The 24,060-nt window shown below is 38.9% G+C and overlaps 1 protein-coding gene across 2 annotated transcripts in view; it reads left to right on the forward strand.

Moving 5' to 3' along the window:
- AKAP6 (A-kinase anchoring protein 6) overlaps positions 1–24,060 on the forward strand; it is a 256,747-nt gene that overhangs the window by 81,120 nt on the left and 151,567 nt on the right. For both annotated transcript variants that reach the window (XM_058807155.1, XM_058807157.1), the window contains exons 4-5: positions 841–2,625; positions 23,295–23,417. In XM_058807155.1, coding sequence (XP_058663138.1) covers positions 841–2,625; positions 23,295–23,417 — 1,908 coding nt within the window. The remainder of the gene's footprint in view (positions 1–840; positions 2,626–23,294; positions 23,418–24,060) is intronic.

Below are 24,060 nucleotides of genomic sequence, written 5' to 3' on the forward strand. Positions count from 1 at the left end.
TAATCTCATCAGATTTTTTTACTGTCCTTCAAAAGAGACCAAAATATTTATAAGCATTAATTTTACTTTGATCTTAAAATCTCATTTGCCACCAGAGATGGTCTCCTCTGGCTATGTCCATTTTTCCGAGATTGAAGGACTTCCATTGAGAAAATATTGACAAGAGAGCATGTCAGTCTGGAGGATTAACATTATAGTTTCTTTTCCTTGTGCCATTCTTCATTTGTGCTCTAAATATTTGGCAAATAAATTTTCAGGTGATAATACTACAAAAAAAAAGGGGAAATGTAATTACCAGTCTCTATCTTATAATTATGGGAACAAATGTCCATCATTGCTACATGATGCTTGGAAAAAACATTCTGCCAATCAACTGAAAGATGGTAGAACAGCATGGATTTTTGAGAAAACAGGATTAACAAGGAGACTGGTACACTCAGCTGCCCCCAAGGTACCCTCCCTCCTGTTTGATGTAGTCAACACAGGAAATACTTCAAGTCTGCTGCATAGAATTTCAGAATCCCCACCTACTCAGTATGTAGAACTGAAAGCAGAATTAAATGAGGAAAATACCAACACCAAAGTGAGTTGCTGTTTTAGGTAACTTGCTATACCAGACTGAAATGAAGCATTTTTCAATTTACTGCCATTTTTAATTCCCAAATACTTCAGAATGGTTAGCTTATTACAGGGCAAAAAGAGACAGGTCAGTGATGAACCCTTCTCTAAATGTTAGGCAGTGAAACACAGGAATTGTTTTTTGTTTCAGTACTTTGTGTTTTCTGTATATGAAAATTAATATTCCAAAAAAAACCCAAACCATTTCTTTGTGTGTTTCAGGATCGTCTTGACTCTTTAACTGAAGTTGATGATTCTGGACAGTTAACCATCAAATGTTCTCAAAATTACTTGTCCCTGGATTGTGGTATTACTGCATTTGAACTATCTGACTACAGTCCTAGTGAGGATTTGCTTGGTGCTCTGGATGACATGACTTCCAGTCAAGGGAAAGCAAAATCATTTGAATCGTGGAACTACAGTGAGATGGATAAGGAATTTCCAGGACTTATCAGAAGTGTGGGTTTACTTGCAGTAGCAACAGATTCCATTGCTTCCCAGTGTAATGAAGCTTTGAAGGAGAAAGAAAATCATGTACCTCTTTCAGCAGAAGATGGAGAAGAAACCAAAGACAAGAAAGCATCACATGATCTTTCACTAGCATCTCCTTCTGGAAATTCCTCTCTTTCTAAAGAACCTTCCTCTGAAAATGGTGGTTTACCTACTGACAGCAAAGCAGTTTCCATATCAAAGAATCCAGAGTGCAATCCTCCACAGCACACTGGTGAAAATATCAAACACTCTCACTGTGAAAATTCAACGCCTAAGAGGTCCATAAGAGACTGCTTTAACTATAATGAAGACTCTCCTACGCAGCCTACATTGCCAAAAAGAGGTCTGTTTCTGAAAGATGATGTGTTTAAAGAGTACATAGAAGCCAACGATTTAAAAAGGCAATTCTCTCAAATAGTTAAAAATGAAATGAGTAGAAGTACACCCTCATTGTTAGATCCACCAGACAGGTCCAAGCTTTGCCTAGCTTTACAGCCTCCCTATACTAACAGTCCATCTGCAGTTAGTCAGTCATACGATTGCTTAAATACAATAAGTGATAAGAATCTTGAGTACACAATAAATAATCACTTTAAAGACAGTCCCATAATTCTAGGAAAGTGTACTTTCTACAACAGTAAAGAAAAATCAAAACACAAGAAGTCTCGTGATTCTCCAGAGAAACTGAAAACTGACAGAACACCTGGAAGTATGTGTAAAACAGCTCCATCAACCCAGGTCAAAAAAGGAGGGTGTTCTGTGCAGAATGGAATTACTTCTCATAGCTCTAAGTCTCTGGAGGAGACAGAAACAGATTCTTCTGCATCCTCAGATTCTTGTAACCAGAGAGATCCAAATGGGCAATCACAAGGTAAAACTGAGCCCTTCAGCTCCCCAGTGCACAGCCAAAACAGTGCTTCTTCAGCTGGTTCTGAGCTTTCCAGCTCATCCCCTCTTCTGCTGAGAAGGAAGAAAAATAAAAGCTTATCTTCAACACCACATGACACTCAAAAAACCACTAAGGACAGCGAGGTGTGGTATGGATCTGATGAGTATTTAGCACTTCCTTCACATCTCAAACAGACTGAAGTATTAGCTTTAAAACTTGAAAATTTGACAAAGTTGCTGCCCCAAAAGCCCAGAAGAGAAACCATTCAAAACATTGATGACTGGGAGCTGTCAGAAATGAACTCAGATTCAGAAATGTATCCAACATATCAGACAAAAAAGCACAAAAAAAGGGGTAGAATTTCACCAAGTTCTTCAAGTGATATAGTATCCTCCTTAGGTGACAGTATTGAATCTGGGCCTCTCAGTGATATTCCCTCTGATGAAGATCTTTGTATGCCTGTATCTTGCATTAAAAAATACATTGAAGAAAAGTCAGAAAGGACTGCTGCCACTCAGCCCACAGGGAATGAGACTTCTCCTTCAAATAAATCAGCTTTAATTCATCAACTGATGCAAGATATACAACATCAAGAGAATTATGAAGCCATATGGGAAAAAATTGAGGTAAGGCAATAATCTATATTCTTTTACTATGTTCTTGAGGAGCCTATGTGTGGAGATGGAGATGCTGGCAGGGATAAGGCTGCTTTTTTGTTTTCTTCTAATGCTGAAAATCATCTTCTCAAGTGACTGCTGGGAGTAGAGACGAGCAGCAGTTATTGTAATTATAATGGATTGAACTTAACTTTAACTAAATAGGATTTGCCTATATTATTTTACTTACATCAATGCCCTTAAACTTGGTAAAACATTATTTTACCAACAGCACTTCTCTTTGCCAGGATTGGGTACATGGGTATTTTTTGTAGGAAAGGTAAAATAAAATTAGAGAATGAGGGATCTTTGCTGTATTTGAATGAAATTATACTTGATATCATCTGCCTATTTTGTTCATTAAAATGATTTGCTTTAGTCCAAGAATAGGAATCTTGATTCCTGTCAAATTAGGTATAATAGCAACATTTCTTTTTAATTAGTTCTCTTCCCTTGCAGTGATTATTTTCCCTCCTGTGTTGGTGGAACTAAGCATCACTTTATTTTTATTAACTTATATAATCCTTCTTAAATAATAGCAGTGTATTAGTGCAATATGCTAGAGCAATAATTGTATACTATTCCATTAAACTTCAGATGAGATGGGACTTCACTAAGTTTTTTTGAGAATAAAGATAAACTTTGGAAAGTGAGGTGAATTTGAATGAATAATCAAATAAAGATCTAGCTGTCTCACTAATATAATTCTTAGATTACATTCACAGTAAATGTTTCTTTCAGTTTTCTGATTAATTTGTCTTCCTGGCCATTGCAGAGAACTCTTTGCCTCAAAACATTTCATGTCCATCCTCAACAGCATTTAAGTTTTCAGAAATAGAAAGCTCAATCTCTATTGGATTTCAAAATGCTTTAACATGTGTTAAAGGGTTATGTTGGTCTAAATGCCAAATCTGATATCTGCAATATAGGACTAGTTTTATATGGCCAGAAAGTCCTTCTTACCAAGCACAGTTTCTATAACTTTTGAAGGCATGGGAAGTATTATGACTAGTAGGGAAATAGTTGAGCTAGAGATATTTGAATATAAAGTAGGGGTAGAAAATAAAGAAAGAGAAATTTCTGCTTAAACAAATGAGGGTGCAACACGTGTCAGCTGTAAAGGGCAGTGTGTAATGATGCAAACTTCTCCCTCTGTCTTCATGGGTAGGGCTCATCCTCGAGTCTTTGTAAGAAAGACTCTTTGTAAGAAAGAACTGTCTTAGTAAGTGCAAGTTGTTTCTGTCCTGGAGTCTGTGTAGAGTTGAAAATTAGTCCAGCTGAAGCTGACAGATACAGAGCCCTTCATTCTGTGCAAGCAACAAAGCCCATCAAAGCTCCTCGTGAATACATAAGATGCTGCCTTTCAAATGACACTGCAAGAGCCTGTTTAAGAATGGGATTGTTGGTCTGGGGACCAGTGCCTTCCACTAGATGCTGACTTCCTTTTGGCACAACACAGGTGGCAGAGAAACTTCTTGTATCATACTCTCAAATCACGATCTTTATTTTTATCAAACTTTTTGAAAAGGTAATTGTCTTTTGAGGGGCCGTCTGTCTTTGTGTGAGTCCTTGCAGCTGCAGTTCAATCCTACCAGAATGGAGCAGTAAGAATCAGCTGTAACATCTCCATCCTTTCCTCACCTCCTCTGGAAAGTGGATTGAGCTTGTGACAGCAATTAAGAGTGGGTAGCTGTTGTGTGGCCAGGGTAAACCCTTCCAGCTGCTGACTCAAGCTGCTGCTCTTGTCCTTGAGGAGCTTGATTGCTGCTGACACTGCATTTTCTACAATTTCTCAGTGTTTCTGGTTGTGATGAATGTTTGGAAAGTGTTAATGTGGAATTTGGAAATAATCTCATGAAGTGCGTTTGGCTCATAGTAAAAGAAGGGCTTAAAACAGAAAGAAAAGCAGATGCAAAGAGGACTGCTAGGAAGAGAGAGCTCAGTATTCCATCAGCTTAAAAGCAGCACATAAGTTTCATATTTCACAAAATGTGCTTCCTGAATAGTGAATAAAAATAACCAGGTGAAAATTTTTGAAATACTTAATAGAAATTAAACTCTTTTAAAGAAATATAAGTTTTCCCCAAGCTGCTTATTTACCCAAGTTTTTCTATTATTACTAGTTATTAAATCTTCTTGTAAGACTAGTTAAAAACCAATTTTTCACTTTTTCAAAAGCTCTGACCATGGTAAATCCTGCCTCAGTGACAATATGATGCCTTGCTGAGATACTTTAGTTTGACATAAGTGATAAGAAAACAGAAAATGCCTCCTTTATGAGCTGCTATGAAATCTTGTGGACAAAGAGGAATCTAAGGAAAAATACCACACCTATATCACAATTAAGTTCTTTCTTTTACTAGATCTCCTGCTTCCCAATTCCCTAAGACAAGAATCAAAAACGTGTCATTGCTTTTTTCAATTATTGTAAATTGGCTCTTGTGTTAATTCTGCTACTTAAGAACATGTATCCTACTCAAAAAGGAACTTCCTAATTTCACAAATATATGTCTTAGCAATAATTCAGTACTGCTTTTGTTAGCAGCAGTTTTGTGCTGAAGAAGTCAGATCTGAAAGGTAAACTTAATTTTGAGGACAGAAGAAGCATATTATGCCCATTAGTAATCCAATCCAGTTGTACTGCTGCAAATGTCTAGCATGATGTATTTTATTTATTAAGATTGTAAGCAAAACGAAAATAACTTAGTCTTTCATTTTGAGGTTATGACAACTTAGAAACAACAGGAAGCCTCAAAATCATTGAAAGTAATATTTTAGCTAGGTAATAGGAAAAACAAGGAAATTTTGGTATTTTATTATGATTATTATGGGAATAATTTTGAATTAGTATAAATCTAGTAATATATCAATGAAGGTAAATTGTTGAAAATATGCTTAAGCATTAAAAATTAATAATTCCTTAGTTATAGAAATTATAGTCATGGGCAGAAACTGACAAATTGTTATTTTTCATACTTGCAAATTAGGTTGATGTCCTTGCATGGGCATTATCATCCCGTTAATATTCCTGTCTGTCTACAGATAGAACTCTGCTCTACAGCCCCATTTGCTTTTACATAGGGCCACTTTCTTGCTTTGCAATAAATATTGCATAATCTTGTCATATTTTGTCTTCTACTGGAGGTAACCCTCTGGCACATGTATTTTGTACCCTTAGTAATGGGCACCTTTATTCTGGAGTGCAAAACAATTTATGAGACTGTTACTTTTATGTTTCAGAAATTATTTTTTGGAGTTAAATGTGAAAAGGAGTGATAACAAATTCTCAAAGTTCCTCTCATTGTTTTAGTCCAGCTTTTAGGAGCTGCCTCAAATGAATTTTAGAATGCAGAATAGGCTGTATAGTTTCTGTTACAGTAGCTAAAAAGGGAACAGCTATAAAAGCAGCATTCTCACAGATAATGCCAATAGAGTTCTTTGCTATAAGAATTTGGCTCTTTGCCACTTCTCATATGTGACACTAGGACTTCAGAGTATCAGTTTGAGAATGCTTCAAGGTTTGTTTCTGTAAGAAAGCTGTTTTCCTTAAAATCATGTGAATAATTGGGTTTCACCCCTATTTTTATGTGCAAACTTAAATATTTCAATTGGGAGCAAAAACTTATTTTGAATTGATCTAATGGCACTTTGTTTATTTTTCAATCATTTTATGTGAATAAAATACAATAACAATAAAGTAACCTTGTTCAGGCAGTTTTATCTTTTTCCAGAAATGGATACTAAATTGACTATACTGATATCCTTGTGCTGTAATATGTGGTCATTGATAATTCCATCTACTTGTTTTCAGAGGGCACTATTAAAATTTACATTTCTAACCATTTGCAAGGCACTTCATTTAAGTGAAGATGTGTTTGCTTTGTAGGCCTCTGGGTTAATTGAATGGAGCAAACTGCTATTTTTTTTTGTTGTTTGTTTGTTTTTGTTGTTATATAGATTTATAGCTTGTTTTATCACAGGCTCAATTTTTAAAAGAGGCAGTTGTACTTCCTCTGCAAGAAGCAATTTGATATCGATTGATCCCATATTTTCAGTACATGACGTTTCATAAACTTGTCCTGAACTCTATTGACTCCATATTTTGTCTGTGTTGCCCAGTCAGCCTTAGCAACCCACCTTGTGGTTGTGATAAGGAGATAAAATAATGCTGATCTATGAGTTTTTCAGCTGTCAGTTACAGCATGACCCAGGGTTCCTATAGCAAAGAGATGGATAAAAATTTTACTGCCTTCCAGGACCCAGGCAGGGAGCCCCTCACCCTTCTCTAACCGTTTACCCCTCCTGAGCCCAGGATGCCCCAGGAGAGCGGAGATCTAAGACCCCTGTTTTAAACTGTAGTGATGGGAATAACTTTCCTGTTAAGGGGGTCCCAAGGATCAGTGCAGCCTGTAGAGGAGAGTGCAATATCATATCTTAACAAATAAAGTGCTTAATGGATTGGTAGAGCAAGTTTGGTATGGAGATGTGGCTGGAAGTCCATTTGAGTAGTGGAGAGCCAGTTTGTGTCAGCTCTCCAACCATTTTTTAACAGAGGAGAAATAATTTGTTTAGGTTGAAAGGGGACAGAGTTCCTTATGGACAGAGAGTGGACTGAAAACTCACCAGTTAGGTAAGGGAGAAGCTGGACTGCTGTAGGGGAAATTTTGGAGGTGATAAGAGGGAAAAACTTGCAGAGAAGTCAAATGCAGTTTGAGCTGTGGGGATAAGGTAGTGAAAAACAAATAGGAACTGACAACTCTGATGAAGCCTAGCAACAAAGAGAAACATGGAACTGAAATCAGTAATGTCAGAATAGGAGCAAAAAAGCAAACATAATCAACATGGCACTGACCTGGCTTCTTTGAATTACCAGATAAAGAATTTTTAAAGTGTTGTAGTGCTCCCCTTATATCTCTTGCTTTCAATAACTTGGTGCTTCTAATATTTGCTCCTTTAAAAAAATGGCTTTTCATAGTTTTCCTAACAGTATGCTTGCCAAAATCTGTTCATTTCTGAATCTTACTTACACTGCTTCATACAATTTAGATTGAAATACTTCTTTTGGTTGATGACCAGTTTATAAAAAACAGTAAGTGAAAGAGGTATCAGATCCAGAAATTCCTTGGCAGCTCTGCAGTCTTCTCAGCAGTCTTGCTGCTTGGTGCAGCATAATTGAAAATGTCACTTCACATTTTGTACTGAGAGACAAGTTTGTGCTTTGCTGTTTTGAGTCTGATGATGCTCCCCTGCTTCAAAAGCCTTCAAGCTGGTTAAAACATTATTAAGCAATAATGTTGTATACATATGGAACTCTCAGATTTAGGCAGACAAATAGAGCTTTGCTAGAAGATATTGAAATACAGTAAGCCCTCTGTTCCTCCAAAACACTTAGTTCCTAACAGTTTGCTTGAATTTTAAACAGCTCCGCCAAGTACAGTCACTTTTCTTTGGCATTTGCTTTACCAGAAATAGTTTGAGCATGTTTGAAACCAGCAATTTCCAAAAAAATGGCAAGTTCTATCTAAACTGTGAGAATTCTGCATTTTTAACTCTGCAGCTGACTGCAGGAATTATGCTTCCTAAATGAAACATTTCTCTTGTGAAGCATTCGCTTGTTCAGAATGGTTTGAATTTCCACTGTAAAGACCTCACAATGATTTGGCAGTGAGTAGTTTTAGATCAGGGATTTTTTGCATTCAGGATTTGGCAAGTCATTCCAAATAATTTGTGGTGGGGGGAAGGCAAGAGAGGGGGAGAGAAAGAAATAGAAAGAAATCTGCTCCCAAATAATTTTAGTGGCATTGCTTTGAGGGTATGTCTTCACTAGCATTTAGAACTGGTGGTAGTGGATATGCCTATATCCAATGTTTGGCTCACATCTGATGTGAGACCTCTGACTGTAAAAAGCTTCATAATTCTGTCTTTTTTTGTACATATTTAGATACCACAGGGATGGCTATGAACAGCTTAGATGAACCAAGAAGCAGCTTCTTTTATATAAATGTTTCTGAGCCCTCCATTTCCATTCTTACACAGTCAGGTCAGCTTTATGTGACCATTGGCTTTGTGACCCAGAATCATGTCTTTAATCATCTATACCACAGCGTAGCCACAGGCTACAATGAGAGAATCCACATTATTTATTTGTGAACTGGAAACTTTCTTGATATTGTTTGAGGATCTGTGGATCTCTGCTATTAGGGTAAAGGGTGTAAAAGGGTTGAAGGTGGAGAGATGGAAGACTAAGACTGCAAGAGGTGAACTTGCTCTCACTGTAGCCAAGGATAGGCAGGAAGGTGAGCAGTGGGTGCCAGGTAACTTACCTGGATAGCCAACAGAGCTCCAGATTCAACAGGGACACAGCTGTAGTTTGGACAATGAATCACTGGAGAGTTCAAGGCGATCTTATGCTATACTTGTTTCTATCAGTACACTGAAGCTCTGTTGTCTGCGATTGTTTGGTGCAAAAGTTTTCTCATGAAGACAGAGAAAGACATGCAGAAATCACTGAAGCAGGTTTGAAAGCTTTCAAAACAGAGTCAAATTGCTATTGGGAATTTACTTCAGTGTGAGCGTGGTGGTTTAAGAAGGATTTTCTATGATTGAGTCATCTGTGACTGTGTCTTATAGGTGCTGGGAAGAAGATTGGTTCATTGGGAAGAATTTGAGATAACTTCAGATCTCTCCTGTTACCTACTTACTGTATTGTTTTTACGGCTCCTTGAAGTGCCTCCTTTATTAAACGGAAAACCATTACATTTGAAATTATGGTTACTAATATTTCCTTAAAAATTGTAAATACAAAGGGGTGAGAGAGAATGTTCACTCCCTTTTACATTCATAGGGATATGCCTTTCACAATGTTTTACAGTCTAGCTTACAACATTACGTTACATAATATACTTAGTCTCTATGGTACACATGTATAATGTATCTTCTGTGAGGAAGTACAGGATATTCGAGAAGCATACAATATACAAAAATCACTATGCTCTATTCTAAATATTTAATTTTTTAAATAATACATTGCTGCTAATTTTCACCTAAATCAAATTCCAGTCTATCTACTGTTAACACATCATTGCCTTAAAATGTGTACATGCTAGAGATGAGTCAGAGCAAGGCAAATGAGCAAGGGTCTTGAGAGGATTAACCTGAAAGGAAAGATCAAATCCACTTACATAAGATTATTGCATAACTTCTCAAAATCTCTTCATATCTTTTTCTTCTTGTGTGTCTTTATGTATTTTGACAGCAACTAGTTTTCTTTCCTTCATCCTTTCCAGTATCTTATGATCAGGAATGAACCATTAAATCATGCTGACTCTCAAATCATTGTCATCATTAGGCATCACAGTGAATATAATTTGTGGTAAATATGGTCAGGAAACTGTCTCTCAGAGGCTTGTTTCAGACTGCCTGTGTGCTTATGCAGTTTTTCTTTATTCATTTTGAAAGTAACCAAAAGGGCAAAAAATAGTTTTCTTGTCTTTGCTTCAGGTTTTCGAGCAGAGATAAACCTCACAAACAGCTGAGGTATTCTTCCTGTATCAAACTGGGGTTGTATCTGAATTTTCCTAAATTGTTATTTTGATCACTGACTTAGATTCAGGTCAAGTAAGGTTTTCTCAAACAAGAGCTGGATTTGCTTCTGGTTTCCTTTGCCAGTGTTTGGAGTCTCTCCAGGCTAACATTGGAAGAACCACTAAGCAGACAGATTTTTTGGTAGTAGACAGTGTAGATGTTCAAGTCACAGTAACTTAATATTACTAAGTGCTTTTTCTCTGCTGATGCCAGCATGTGACTACATGAATGCTTCCTCACTGAGCTATATATGACTGAAGACACCCAGGGTAATTTAAAATCATCTGTTGCACCATTAGCTACAAGACAATTATAGCAGCTAACCTAAAAATGTCTCAGGTATGTCCAAACTAGGGTCATGTATTGTAGCTCAGATCTCTTGCAGCTTTGTTGAGGTAGAGAAAGCCAGGGGATAAAAAGCAAATGTGTAAAAAACCAGAAAAGCTTCTGCAATTCTGCAATTAAAAATGAAAAGGTAAAAGGAAACAAGTACCGAGAGTTTTTTAAAACTTTGTTCCATAAATATGTCCAACTCTGGGGATAAAAAATGTTCAGAATTAGGGTCTGAAGAGGGTGTAGAAGAAGGCCCCCTAGAGATGACTAAAAAAAGAAGCTTTCTAAAATGCAAAGTTGATGAATTAGGAAGCAAATGAATAGAAGTTAATGGAGGAACTAATAGTGACAGGATTTCTTTGGAGACTGCAGGTGAACAGGAACCGGGTGCATAACAGGAGGCTAAATGAGGAAACCAGAGGAATAATAATGGAGTAAAGAGAAGAGGTGGTGAATCTTAATCTCTCCTTGCTGTTGCCATATTTAGCAAAGAGTGGCAATCACAATTTCCCTTTTTAAAAATTCAGAAATCTTAACTGCAAAACAAGTTCATGGGTCAAAGAATTACAATATCTCTTGTGAGGTGACAGACTTAACCTCTTCTAACCAATTAGCCTTGAAAAATAGGAAATGCTGAATTAAACGTTCTGATTTCGAAAAGGAATGGTGGTCATTATATCTTAAGTCATGTCAGTGATACAGCAGAGGTCAATATATTTAGCACTTGCCCACAAGCGAACAGCATCTGTTCTATTTTAGTAAAAAGTGTTTTTTTTCCTTTTATTTCGAAAATTTTCAGACGTGGTGATATATTGCCCTCTTGAGGCCAAAACTGCTTACTGCACTTCTTTCACAGCTTTTTGATTTCCTTCTCAAATGAATGAGCCCCGCACAACTTTACAAACGCGGTTGTTAGAAACTCGGAGAACAAATAAATCATAATCTAGAACATTTCCTCCTTGTTAATATGATTTTTGTTCTAGTGTAGTCTCCAAGAAAATTTTTGCTATGTATTTTGTCCCAACAAATTTAATGTTAAAAGAGAGAACTAGAGTAATATTATCTAAATAAACAGTGTTGGCCCTGGCTTTGTGACCATCGGGTCAAAAACATAGTGGCTTGCTTTCTTTATCCCTTTCTTTGTCACTTACTGGCTAACTTACTAAAATTTTTTTGTAAAAATAATGAACATAACTTTCATTCAAAAGGCACTGAAAATCCCATGGAATTAATTTTGCGCTATGATGTAAGAGTATAAAATCTGGCTAATTTCATTATTTTAATGTGATTTATTCTTTGTGAAAATGTAGCATTTTTGGAAATTCACAAAGCATTGTTTAATTGACATCATTCCACTCAGACTTCAGGCTACAGGCATAACATGGTGTGTGTATATCCTGTACCTTTCAAGGAATTACATGCTCAGGGAACAAGCATTTCTAGCAACTGTGAGATCAAAGAGGAAATAAATGTTGGGACCAGTTAGGGGAGGTGCCTCCATGGCTCAAATTGAGTGTCCTCCAGTGCCCAACATGCACGTGCAAGGTAGCAGCTGACCATCAGCTGGGAATAGCAGCTGCTCAAGGGCGTTCCACCCCCAGTCCACCCTCTGAAGCCCAAACACTCAGGGTATGTAAACCAAGGAATGATGGCCATCCATAACTGCCTATTTTTCAGAGCATAATAAAGCTTTATATTAATCTGTTACATAAAGGATGTAATATGGACAAAGTTGTAAATGGAGATTAGTTCGTCTTTTGGATGCAGTTCATCTCATAATCAATATATACATTAGCGGTAAAAAATCTGAAAATAAATTATGTTGTCAACACAACATTTAAAATAATTACATGAAGAGGAAATGCAGTACTTCCAAGTACCCTTACATCACTCTAAGTTTCTTCAACATCCATAGTTATATCGGCAGCACTTTACAAAGCATCAGGCGAAGTCCTAAATTTGCTGAAAATTAACATCTTATTTAGAAACTTTCATTATCATTAGAGCTTGGATCTATGTTTCTGAGTGACAAACATTTCAAATTGAAAGAAAGGGAACAGTGGAGACATGTTTTCAGGAGACATGATTTTTGGTCCTGTAGAATAGATTCTAGGACCTGTAGAATAAATAATAAATATGTACTTTCAAACAAGAGGTCCTGAACTAACTTCTACATTTTCTATTCTAGTTTAGAGTGCACAAAAGAAAAAAAAAAGGAATTTGGGACTGTAAAGTGGATGTGAATTTACTACAGCTTTGTGCTACTATCCTTTATACACTACTTAATAGCTCATTTTGGTGTCTGGCATTTTTACCAAAGACAGCCCCTCTCCTCTGCTGTGCTCGTGGTCCCTTCAGAATCCACACACTCCTCCCAGCTGCTGCTGCAGAGCTGAAGTCTCTCTTTCTGGGAATTACTGATATCATCTTTTGTGGCTCAGGCAGATTTATTTGCTGTTCTCATCCTTGGCTACAAATTTCTGGAGACATTCTTTCTCCCTAGTTTACTGAGTGAAACAAGAATATGTGACCTAAAAACATTCACATGTCTTAACTGATCTCTAGATATGTTAAGTCTTTGACTTAGACAGGATCACATAAAAAGTATCAGCTAAAAAGGCTTTAGTTTAGTGTATTGGATGCTATGATACATAAGACAAAACTTATTCTGTATTAGATGCTTTGGGTATCTTTCTTTGTTTCCTTAATGCTGCTTTGACCTCCTGAATTTTATGTAGAAAAGAAATTACTCAGAAAAAAAGTTGTTTTAAGAGCAAGGAGAGTTTCTGTGAGACGTGACCAATAAAAGACATTGCTCTTTGTAAATAAATATATTTTTAGAAACTATATGTCAATCCTAGTAGTATGATTAACTTTGAAGACCAGACTTGTATGATCCTTCAGGAGTTTGTACATGACTCAGATCACTCAATATCTGATTTCTGACTGTTCCACTTTTAACTCAGAGCTTCTGCCTGCCTGTTTTATTGCCAAAGACTATCACACTTCCTTTTTTAAAAAAACTAAGTATAAAATAGCTATTTTTTTCTTTTCGTTGTACTTTCTCCTCCTTCATTTTTCTCCCTGCATATGCCCCGTTTCCTTATAGTCTGTTCATTCTGTTTCTGTCTCATTTGCAGGGCTCTTGGTCTCCTTCAACTCATGGGTTTCTCCTTTCTGGTGCTTATACTACTCACTCCATAGTGTCAATATTGTTTCCTAAGGAACCTTTTTCCAGGGTACCCCAGCAATTTCTCCCACCTTCAGAATGCTAAACAAGTTGAATGCTGAAAATATTTCATTACAGATCCACACTGTAGAGGGTTTCTGATAGGAGCCAGTGCTGATTAGAACAGTGGAAAGTATTTGCTTTTTTAGCTGATACCTGTGTGCCTGCATAAGCCAGTGGAGATAAAGCTTGTCTGTGTACAGGGATGTGTTTTGGTCAGAGTCCCTCCCACTCTCCTCGGTGGCCCAGCAGCGTTGGCAGGAGGCACATCCTGCCTCCACCAGAGGGCTCATGCTCACTGCCCTGCTTTGAAAATAACTGGAATTCCAAGTAGTGGGCATGATAACTTAGGATGCAGATAAACAGAATTAGTGTCTGTCATCCAGAATGTGAATGCAGATGTAGGATTTCTCTGTACCACGAAGGATGTGCTCATTTATTTACTCAGTCCCCAGGAGTGCTTTGAACCTCACACTGCTTTTGAGGTACAGCGCCCATATTTTCTCAGTGTGACCTCAATCCTCACCTGAATGAATGCAGGAACTTTGTCTGGCTCTGTTCCTGTTAATGTTGCATCTCAGGTGGGACGCATGGCCACGTCAGCACGAAGAGATGCCAGCAGCCATTGCCATCAGAGCAGATGGCATCTCTGGAGGTTTACAACCAGCCTATACTGCTGTTCAGTTCCTACCAGAGGATTCTGTAAATGATGTAAGAATCAGGTGTTCCTGGCTTTCCGCTTCCTTCTCTCTGCCAGTCCACCTTGCTCTTCAACCCATGCAAAGCCACAATGACACTGGCTTTTCCTATGCTGCTGTACTGCATTCCTGTGCACAGCTCTCTTGGCCTCATGGCTACATGCTTCTCCCCAGCACTGTCCTTCCAGCCCATGGATTTTGTTTCTGTGGTTCTGGGTGTTCACTGATCCTTCAAAAGCCTGAGGGAAATGTTACCAGTGATGTTGGAATCTTCTCTGCTAATCTAAGAATTAGAACAGTGTTCTCTGGCAGCATTGGCTTAGTTTTGCCATATCTATCTTTGCTTCACGGTGAATCTGCGGGAACTGAGAATCCCTTTTTTACATCTTGCAAGTTTCCAACAGCAGTGAAGGATTTGTGGTGGTAGTACTTTTAAAGAGAAAGTAGACCTTCACCTTAAGACAATGTATAGGGTAAAGAAAAAATTATGTTTTTAGCATCATGGAAAAGTTTGAGTATCTACAGAGATACATTAAAGAGTGATTTTTAATATTTGGATTACCATAACCTGCTTTTTGTCCAAAAGCAGAAACAAAGTCAATAGTCCCATTGGGGCGGTGAACTTTCTGTTGCACAATTGGATGCACCGTTGTCAAATACAGCTGTTTTTATTGGATTAAAAAGTAACACTTCACATGTTTCTCTTCACTTTTCATGCTTTTAAAGCAAATCCTATCTTTATGTTTGTGGTTCTTTTACCTAGAAGGCTTTAGGAAATTGAGAAATTAAACATATTTTTTGCTATTCCTGCTATAGTCAGAATACAGTATGGAAAAATAGCTTGGACTCTAAACCCAGGAAAAATAATGAGCCATTGACTATCCTGTGGTTATGGAACAGAAAGTTCCATAACTATTTAATTCATGGCCTATTCAATAGATGCCCATTAGATAAAATGCATTTAATAATAATTTCTGTGTGTGGTAGGTGGGCACAAAGCCTAGAGGTGGCACTCAGGAAAGATTTGTGTAATTAAACAGTCCTTGAAATGACATTATATAGAAGTAGGCAATATATAAAAGTTGTTATGTCTTTACATAGATGTCCACTAAGAAAAGTATTTGATCTTTAACCACTTTGGAGGGAGCATTTAAGGCACACATTCTGATAAACTGTGGTTATTGAGTAAATGTAGCACTTCTTTAGGAGACAGCCTCCAAGCTGTATTTCAGAATAGTTTGTGAATACATCCTGAACCACAAGTTAAGTATTTCCATCCTATGGATGTGTTTGGTCAGTTTTATGTTTCTGTGAGGTCACTGCCTGTCACAGAATCTTGACAATATCACACAAAGAATATTTTCCATTGTGGCATCTTGGTTCCTTTGGGATCCCTAACATCTGTATTGCTAATGGTTTTATTGTTGCTTCTGGCTCTACCTCCAATTAAATTGACCGTGGCAGTTTGTTGCAGCCTCATCCTCTTGAGTACCTGGATTTCTTTGCCTTACCTTTGCCTATGAAGAAAGCACACTTTTATCCTTTTGAAAATAAAGTCCATGGACAGGAATGTGTTCCTCCTGAGACTAATATGCAAGTCCTTTTGTGGTTAGACAAAGGGTTTTCTTAATGTATTCTGTGATAGAAGTGCCCTAAGAGCCAGCCCATCCTTGTACACAGACACCTCTGTGAGCTCAGTCTTTTTGTAAATTGGGAACAAACTTTACAACACTGCTGGCTTGCAACAAAATTGGGCATTCATTTTTAAGCACACAGCCTCATAACCAATTCTTTTAAGAAGAGAACTCCCTTTGTGTAATAAAAGGGAAGGTAGAAAGAAAAAAGGTCTGGGGTAGTGATTTAACAAGCACTGTTGTCTAGTGCTTCCACGCTGAGGCTTGTGGAACAGAGTAGACCTTCCACCATCAGACTTAGCTATCATGTCAGATAATTTTAGAATGTTTGCATTTAATGGTCTGCAGTGTTGCTTTTATTCTGATTTTAATCTTATTTTAGGTCATTAGAAGGGCTTTGTACTTTTAGAAATGCAATGGGCAAAAGTGTCTTAAGTATAAGCCAGCATACATGTAAAAAGACAATGTAAGAGTAATAAATTGAGTGGTGTTAAAATTGCATAGCTTGAAATTACAGGCCAAAATATATTGAAATAAATTTGCTACCCATGCCATTTCTTTTTCCTTAAAATGGAAACCCAAAATTTGATCTAGGATCAGTACCGTAAAACTTTTCATAATGGTGTTAGTTGGGTGCAGTTGCTTCCTCTGTTTTATGGCATAATTTTGGCAATATTAATTTCGGTCTATGCATTTCCTTAAATGTGTATATCCAAATTCCCCATCTAAAGGAATCCCATATTAAAAAATCTACTAAATCCATATAAAATACTCCTGTTTTTAGTGTAAGAACACTTAAAAAAGGTTACATGTTTCCACTTTCTGTTTTTTGGTAGCCCTAAATGTTCTTTTGGACTAAAGCTCAAAACTACAGAACTGGGCTTTGGTTTACTTCCATTCTAAATGTGGTCCAATAAAAGCTGGAGTTGTAAAGTGATAGCTGCAGCTGAGATAGATACTGCCTCTTTTCCTATTCCATTCAATTAATGAAAGCTGAACTTCAAAGTCTAAATGAGATCATTTGAAGTGCTAAAATTATTGAACACCAGAACTGTTTACTTTCCTATCTGACCAAGAAAAAAAAAAAGGAGAGCTTGTAATGTAAAAGTAAAATTAAACCACTGCCATGAAGTTAGGAAACTCTAAAAGTTCTAGTGCAAGAAGTGGTGGTAACATAGCTGAGAGCATGTGTGCATAGTTTTAAGTGACTCGATAGCCAACTGAGTTTTTTCATGACTGTGATAGTAAAGCTTTTCTGGGAGGTCTTAGTTGTGTGCTGCTCAGAAAATTGCAACCCAATGAAAAGGTGTCTGAGCAACACCCCTGACAAGTATGAGAACATGCAAAGATATCATAAGGAGCTGGAGCCTTTCTATAATCTCATAAGCACTTCAATAGTTATCACTAGCTTTCTAGTTGTTACCAGAAGTTTAGTTAGATCAACTCCTTCTTATTTTGCTGGCAGCCCATAATATTTCTCCCGGGCTCTATTTTGTCCTTTTAAACCATGAACATCGGCTGTCCCACCAACTCCAGAAGCATAGCTATGACCAGATACCAAAACTTATTTGATTGACTCATTTGGTGACATTAATATCATTGCCAGGTCTGTTACTGCAAACTATGAAGTGGAAAGTTAGTGGAGATATATTTCTAAAAGAGGATGGATGGTCTTTGACCAGAGATGGGGTGAACTTCTGAAATTCAGTGGGAAAGCTTAGGAGGGGACTGTAGAAGTTGTAGAAATACAGGGAGTGAGGAAATCCTGGTCCATGCCAAGAGGCAGTAGTGGGGTGCAGGTAGTGAGCAGTGAGGTGTGCTGAGCAGTCATCCTGATTAGGGAGAAATATCTAAATCAGAATCCATCAAACAGGAGGAAGGGATAGAGTCAGGCACAAACTGCTTGATTGCCAAAGGCTACCTACTTCTGTGTCCATTAAAAACATTTGGGATAGAACACATACACAGGCCTATTAAACGTAGCAAATTGCATGTGAGACTTGTTCCACCTCTGGAGGCCTTGCCCCCATGCTCCAGGGTCTCTTCCACTGGTGGCACAGCACCACAGCTGCTCTTCTGCTCTGTTACTCCACGTGCCAGACTAAACCAGGCTGCCTAAACCAAGATCTTTTGTGCAGCTGTACTGGGTGTAGAGAGCCCTGCAGCCCTGCGCCGCAGGTGGGGCGTCTGTATCTTCTGTATGCCCTTATGTTTAACAGAACAAGGGCAGGAGGCACAATTCCAGGCACATCCTTCCTCAGCCCAATATCCATGCATGCCTTTGGCCTCTGAGCATGCCTTTGCATGACTCAGCAAATGAATTCTCATTCTGGTGATTTAAAAAATTTGAGTGTTCTGGTCATTAATAAGAAAGTGTCATGATATTTTGTTAAATCCCATCAAATTTATATTTAATACTTCAGTTAATTAATTAATTCCTTAATTGTGCAGAACAATTGAATTAAGTATATTTTCATTTTATAAGATAATTAAGCAGATACACTGAGTTAAGCTCTCTCCCCCCCATATTTAGAAATGTCTTTTTCATTCTTACCCATCCAGAGAAAATAGAATTAGACCACAAAAACCCCCAGCTTTCTATGTACTAAATTTCAAATGAAGCCATTTTTGCTCTAGCTTTTTTTCAGGGGTGTGTGATCAGGACTTTCTTCTTCCCCCTTGGAGAATTTGTAAAATTGTCATGAAACAAAATGGAAAGCTGAAGGTTTTAAAGCCCAATGTTTAAGAATTTCCCACGTGAGGTATGGCTTTATCATTATCTTCAAACTTTACTACAGAAGCAGCTACAAATCATCCAATAACAACCAGAAACATTTGTTTCTCTACTAAGTAGTGTAGACTAAGAACAATTTTATGCTGTAGGAGCTCAAGTTTTTATGTCTAGCTTGCTAGCACAGTGCGAAACTATTATATTTGCAAAACTGAACCAGCTGCTCTAAAGGCAGAGACTGGATTATATTGGTGTGTCTTTTTTCTGTTCTGTTCCCTTCGATTCTCTCTGAGGAATTGTACAGTAATTTTTGGATTCAGTGTAGCCAGCTGTGAGTTTTCAACTTCCAGTAAATTTTGATGGAAAATACAATGCTTTAATTTCCTGTAAATTTCTACCAAATGCAAACTGGGTAGATTTGACAGTATTTTCATTGTTGTTTGATGCTGTGTAGATCAGATCCTTACACAGGAAAAATCAGCATACCTTTACTGAAGTTTTTACCTGTTGAAACATCTTCCTTTTTCCCATCTTAAAATTATGAAGAAAAATATCTAGAGAAAGAAAAATATAATCTCAATTTTAAAAGGCAGAAAGGTAAGAAGTGTCTAGAAAGGGATGTAAAGTGTTTTTATGAATATCTTGTTAAATGCAGAGAAAAAAAAATCTCCTCCATTGGTTAAAGTTTGCCATCCTGTGAATTTATTTCTTTCACTGAATATTCCTGGACTGGGGTTTAGGATTATCTTTTTAGGATTGCCTATCCTTTGTTTTAATATAATTCATCTTGTAATCTGTTTTTAAAAACATCTCTGTGAGACAGTCACAATAGATTTTCTGTGTTTTAAGACAATGTTTTCCACATTATTTTTTAGAACTGGTTTTGTGTCCACCCACATATCCTGGGAAACATTTGAGATGGTGAGGAGCTATTCTAATGCTGTTTGTGTCCCTGACGACATGTACATCATTAATTGAATTCTAATTAACCGGGCCACCTTGATTACACAGAACTGACTCCGTGGTGGTCAGGCTGCATAGGGGAGTGGCCCTTTAGTCAGGGATAAGTTATGTTTTGGGCTTCCACTCTGTTATGAGCCTTAGGAGGATTAAAAATCCGGATCTGTAGTTGTGACAGGGCTACATGGGACTCCGATACCGCTCCTTCTCTAAGCATGCGAGCGCAGGCGGCGTTTGCTTGTGCCTTTGGCTGCCCGGCCCAGCCGGGTCGTTCGTGCCAGGGCTGGGCTACAGCCGGCGGCGGGCACTGGCCTCAGCCTCGGAGCCTGTGGGAAGGAGCAAGGGCCGCTCAGGGTCCGGCCGGGTCCGTCCCTCCCGAGGCGCCGGCTCGGGGATCGGATCCTGGCACGGGCTTCAGTGTCCGAGCCGGCGCTGCTCCCTCCGGGCAGGGAGCCGCGGGGCTGGCGGCTGGCTCATCAAGGGCGGCTCCTTCCTTCCCCCGGGCATCAGGCTATTCAAATAAGTAGGACTGAATCCTGGGCACTGCTGGGAAAAAGAAAATCCGAGGGCATTGTTTTGATCACTAATTCAGGGCGAATGAAGTGGGACCTGCATTGCTGAGATTTAATCTCACGTGCAATTTGCGATACAAATAATTTTCTATTTCTCACGCTCTCTAGCAGCTGCAACCGGACCGTCTGTAATTTGTGCCCCGGTATGCGCAGAGGGGTGTCCCTTCGGTTGTGTGCCGTCGCTGCTGTCCCCGCCGTGCTGTCCCGGCGCCGGGAGGTGGCGCTGTGGGCCCAGGCACGGCGCGCGGGCGGGCGCGCGGCGCTCCCTCAGCCGGCGGCCCGCGCCGCCCGTCCCGCCCTGCCCTTCCCGCGGCCCGCGCTCCGCCGCCCTCGGCTGCTACAGATGTGCGCTTGTGAATGGTTTCAATAAAATTTTATAGCCGTCATTTGAAAAATGGTAGGATTATTGTGATTTGTGCAGCCTGGCAGAAGAGAGCCCGCCGGGGCTGGCCGCGGCCGCTGCTCCCCCCGCCGCGGGCTCCCCTCGGGCGCAGTGTCCCCCGCCACGGTCCTAACGTGCCAGGTGGCACTGGCTCTTCCGGCATTTTTTTTTTCTTTTTCTTTTTATTTTTCTTTTCCTTTTTCTTCTTTCGGAGATAAGGTGCCTCATGGTGGCTCTCTAAGAGACCGTCTCTATGTTTTTTTGTCCGGGCCTCCAGACGGGGCCCCCGGCATTCCCCGCTCCGCACTGGGGCCCGCCTGGCCTGGGTGGCGAGGGGACGCACGAGGCTGCTGGAGCTGGATGCTTGCGAGTGTCTGAGCACCAGCGGGAAGTAGCAAATGTTGCAACACAGGCAGGTTTTGTGAGAGGACAGAAGTACCTCCGTGGCTAATAGTTGCTTTTTATACTGATGCGAGCCTTCAGTGTTTCCAAGCACCCTTTTGAAGGCATACAGACATTGAGTACTGCCGGCAGATGTTATACGTGTCTGTCCGTGTCTGTCTTCATAAAATACATGGCGCATGTACAAGAGAGAGCCTTTTTTTTTTTCTTTTTGCTTACCATATCACCTTGTCTCTCAAGGACAGCACATAGCTAAAATGCAGGCAGAGATTTATTGGAGGGACAAGAAGGACTTTACTCCTTCTGCTCTTCTCCTCCTCGGCTCATGTCTCCCACTCCTCTGCCATTCTGGCTCTACTCATCTCATGCTCTACTGTGAGCTAGAAGAAAGTAAGCAATGGAGCAAGGAGAACATCTTGCTCCTGCCCCTGTCCATAGATTGACATGGGGAAACATAGCTCCTGTGGTATGATAGCCTGTTGGGAGACAGCAGATATGGTTGCCTTCATTACTTGCCCCAGAATAAAGGCATGTTGTCACAGTCACCACAGCCACTGGATTGCTCTCCCAGTCTTTTTTCCTTCTTTCTGGAATGCCCTGGAAAATAGCCTACAATGAAACCTGCACAGTACCAGTTTGCTTCCTTATAATGGTTTGATATATAGTGGGCTCCATAAATAGAGACAGCAATAGTCTCCTTATCCTGAGGTCTTGTGGGCAGTCACATAAAAAAATTAGTCCTCTGAGTGCTGAAGTGGGTGCTGTCATGCCTGCAGTATGCACTGCAGCTTCCTGCCAGACTCTAGCTTTGGTTTAGAAGCATGGGATTCAAGAGTTGGTTGCTGGATCCTGATTCTTGCCAGTGCTGGATCAAAATGGCTCTTCGACCTTGACTTTTGAAGGAAGTGTGGCTCTGCTTGGTCTCAGTTATTACCATTGCCCCTTTAAATAACATAGCTATGCGCCTACTGCTCAGACTCCTTTTTCTGTCTTGTTTAGAATTCCAGTTTCATGTGCAACTTTGGAGAAGAGGTTTTGGGCTCCTGAGACACTCAAGAAATGTTTAAAAGTTCTATGCTTAGTTTGCTTTTAGCCCTCAGAATGGACTAATTATTAGCAGAAATCACTTACTAGAGTAGGGAGACTGAGGTGTACTGAGTGTATATACTGAGTTTTTACCCATCTGGAAATTAAAATTCCCACTATGCTGGAAATTCATAGCTAATGACTAATAATATAACCAGTATTAGACCTAACTTAATCTAGTCTTACAACACTTGTAATAGATGCACATTCCTCTTCAGAGTTAATTTTCAGGGTGCTTATAAACATCACGGTCAGTTTATTCCATTTACTCTCTTGCTTTGTGGTGGATAAGACTTCGGTAAAATTATCTGTACTCAGTATGTGCTGATAGAATCATCCAATCATGTAAATTCAGGGGCACTATTTTTAATCAGACAATATAATTGGTACTAATCTTGAAATAAATGGTGCTCCTGAGAAACAGGAGCTCCTGTCTTCTCTGGAGCACCATCTGTGTGGCTCAAATGCAATCAGCAATATTTATATTAAATGCTATATATTCTGCCTCATCTACTGTTTGATTTCCTCTCTCTGAGTCTCATGCTATGAAACAAAACAGGAATCTCAACACCCAAGTTCTGACAAGTAATTTCTTCCCTCGATCTGCTGTGTATACCTTGTTAATACAGCTTTGTTCAGCCCTTTTGTCAACATTCAGTGCTCATAGTAACCCAATCTGCTCAGTGCAAGGTCTTAAGCTCAATTTTCATTATAATTTCTATGAAGCTTTTTATATATCTCCCTCATATTCTTTAAAACTTTGCTGTTTTCTCTATTTCATCCAGTCATATGGATTCCACATTGTCTTGTCCCAAAATATCACATTGGATTATTCCCAGAAACATTGTTCTGCTATGCAGTTACCAAAAGACCACTCTCTAATTGTTTTGTTTGTTTGTTTTAGGTTGTAAGAGGTAAAATTTTACTCTTTTGGCTAAAAAATATAATAAAATTGAGCATACATTTTTCACATTGCCATTTTACTAACCAATGCTTTACTTGTTATTTCTTTTTTCTTAAATGGAAAGGGGTTTGTAAGCAAGCTGGATGAATTCATTCACTGGTTAAATGAAGCCATGGAAACAACAGAGAACTGGACTCCTCCTAAAGCAGAGACAGACAGCCTGAAACTATACCTGGAGACACACTTGGTAGGACAAGATTATACTGTGATTGCTGTCTGTAATTGAACTGTTCTGCTGTGCTTTTTATTTGATTATTACTTTATAATTACTAGTGTGCGTCTATATTTTAATGTAAGATTTGCAGCATTGCAGTTTATTTTAATGGAAATGCCAACAAATTATTTTAATGAAGATACCAACAAATTATTTTCTGTACTTGAAATATGTACTGATAGCTTTGTAAAAATTAAACTACTCTAGCTGGTAAAAAGAAAAAAAAAGTACAGAAAGTTAAACTAAGAAATTTCCTCTCTTTCTGCCAAGATCTTAGGTTCTTACCAGTATGAAATGGAAGAAAATGTGGTGATAGCACTACTCTGAGCCAATGACCTAGACACCCCAGTGATATGAAACAGTGCATTAGCTGAGCCCACATGAGATCATAAACCCCCAAAGCTCAGCCTCATTTCCAGTCTCTGATAATATTATGGTAGAAAATGATTTGACAGTCCCAGGAAGTCACGTGATGCGTTACAGGAAAAAATGTTCTCTTAATCCCTACCGTAATGCTGGAGTGACCATTATTAAATTAATCAAGTATACATCAACTACATGTACTGTTAAAACCAAACTGAAAACTGTCTTTGGGGTTTCAGCTTTGCAGAAAGCT

This window comes from Ammospiza caudacuta, chromosome 6, assembly GCF_027887145.1.
Source record: "Ammospiza caudacuta isolate bAmmCau1 chromosome 6, bAmmCau1.pri, whole genome shotgun sequence".
Lineage (NCBI taxonomy): Eukaryota > Metazoa > Chordata > Aves > Passeriformes > Passerellidae > Ammospiza > Ammospiza caudacuta.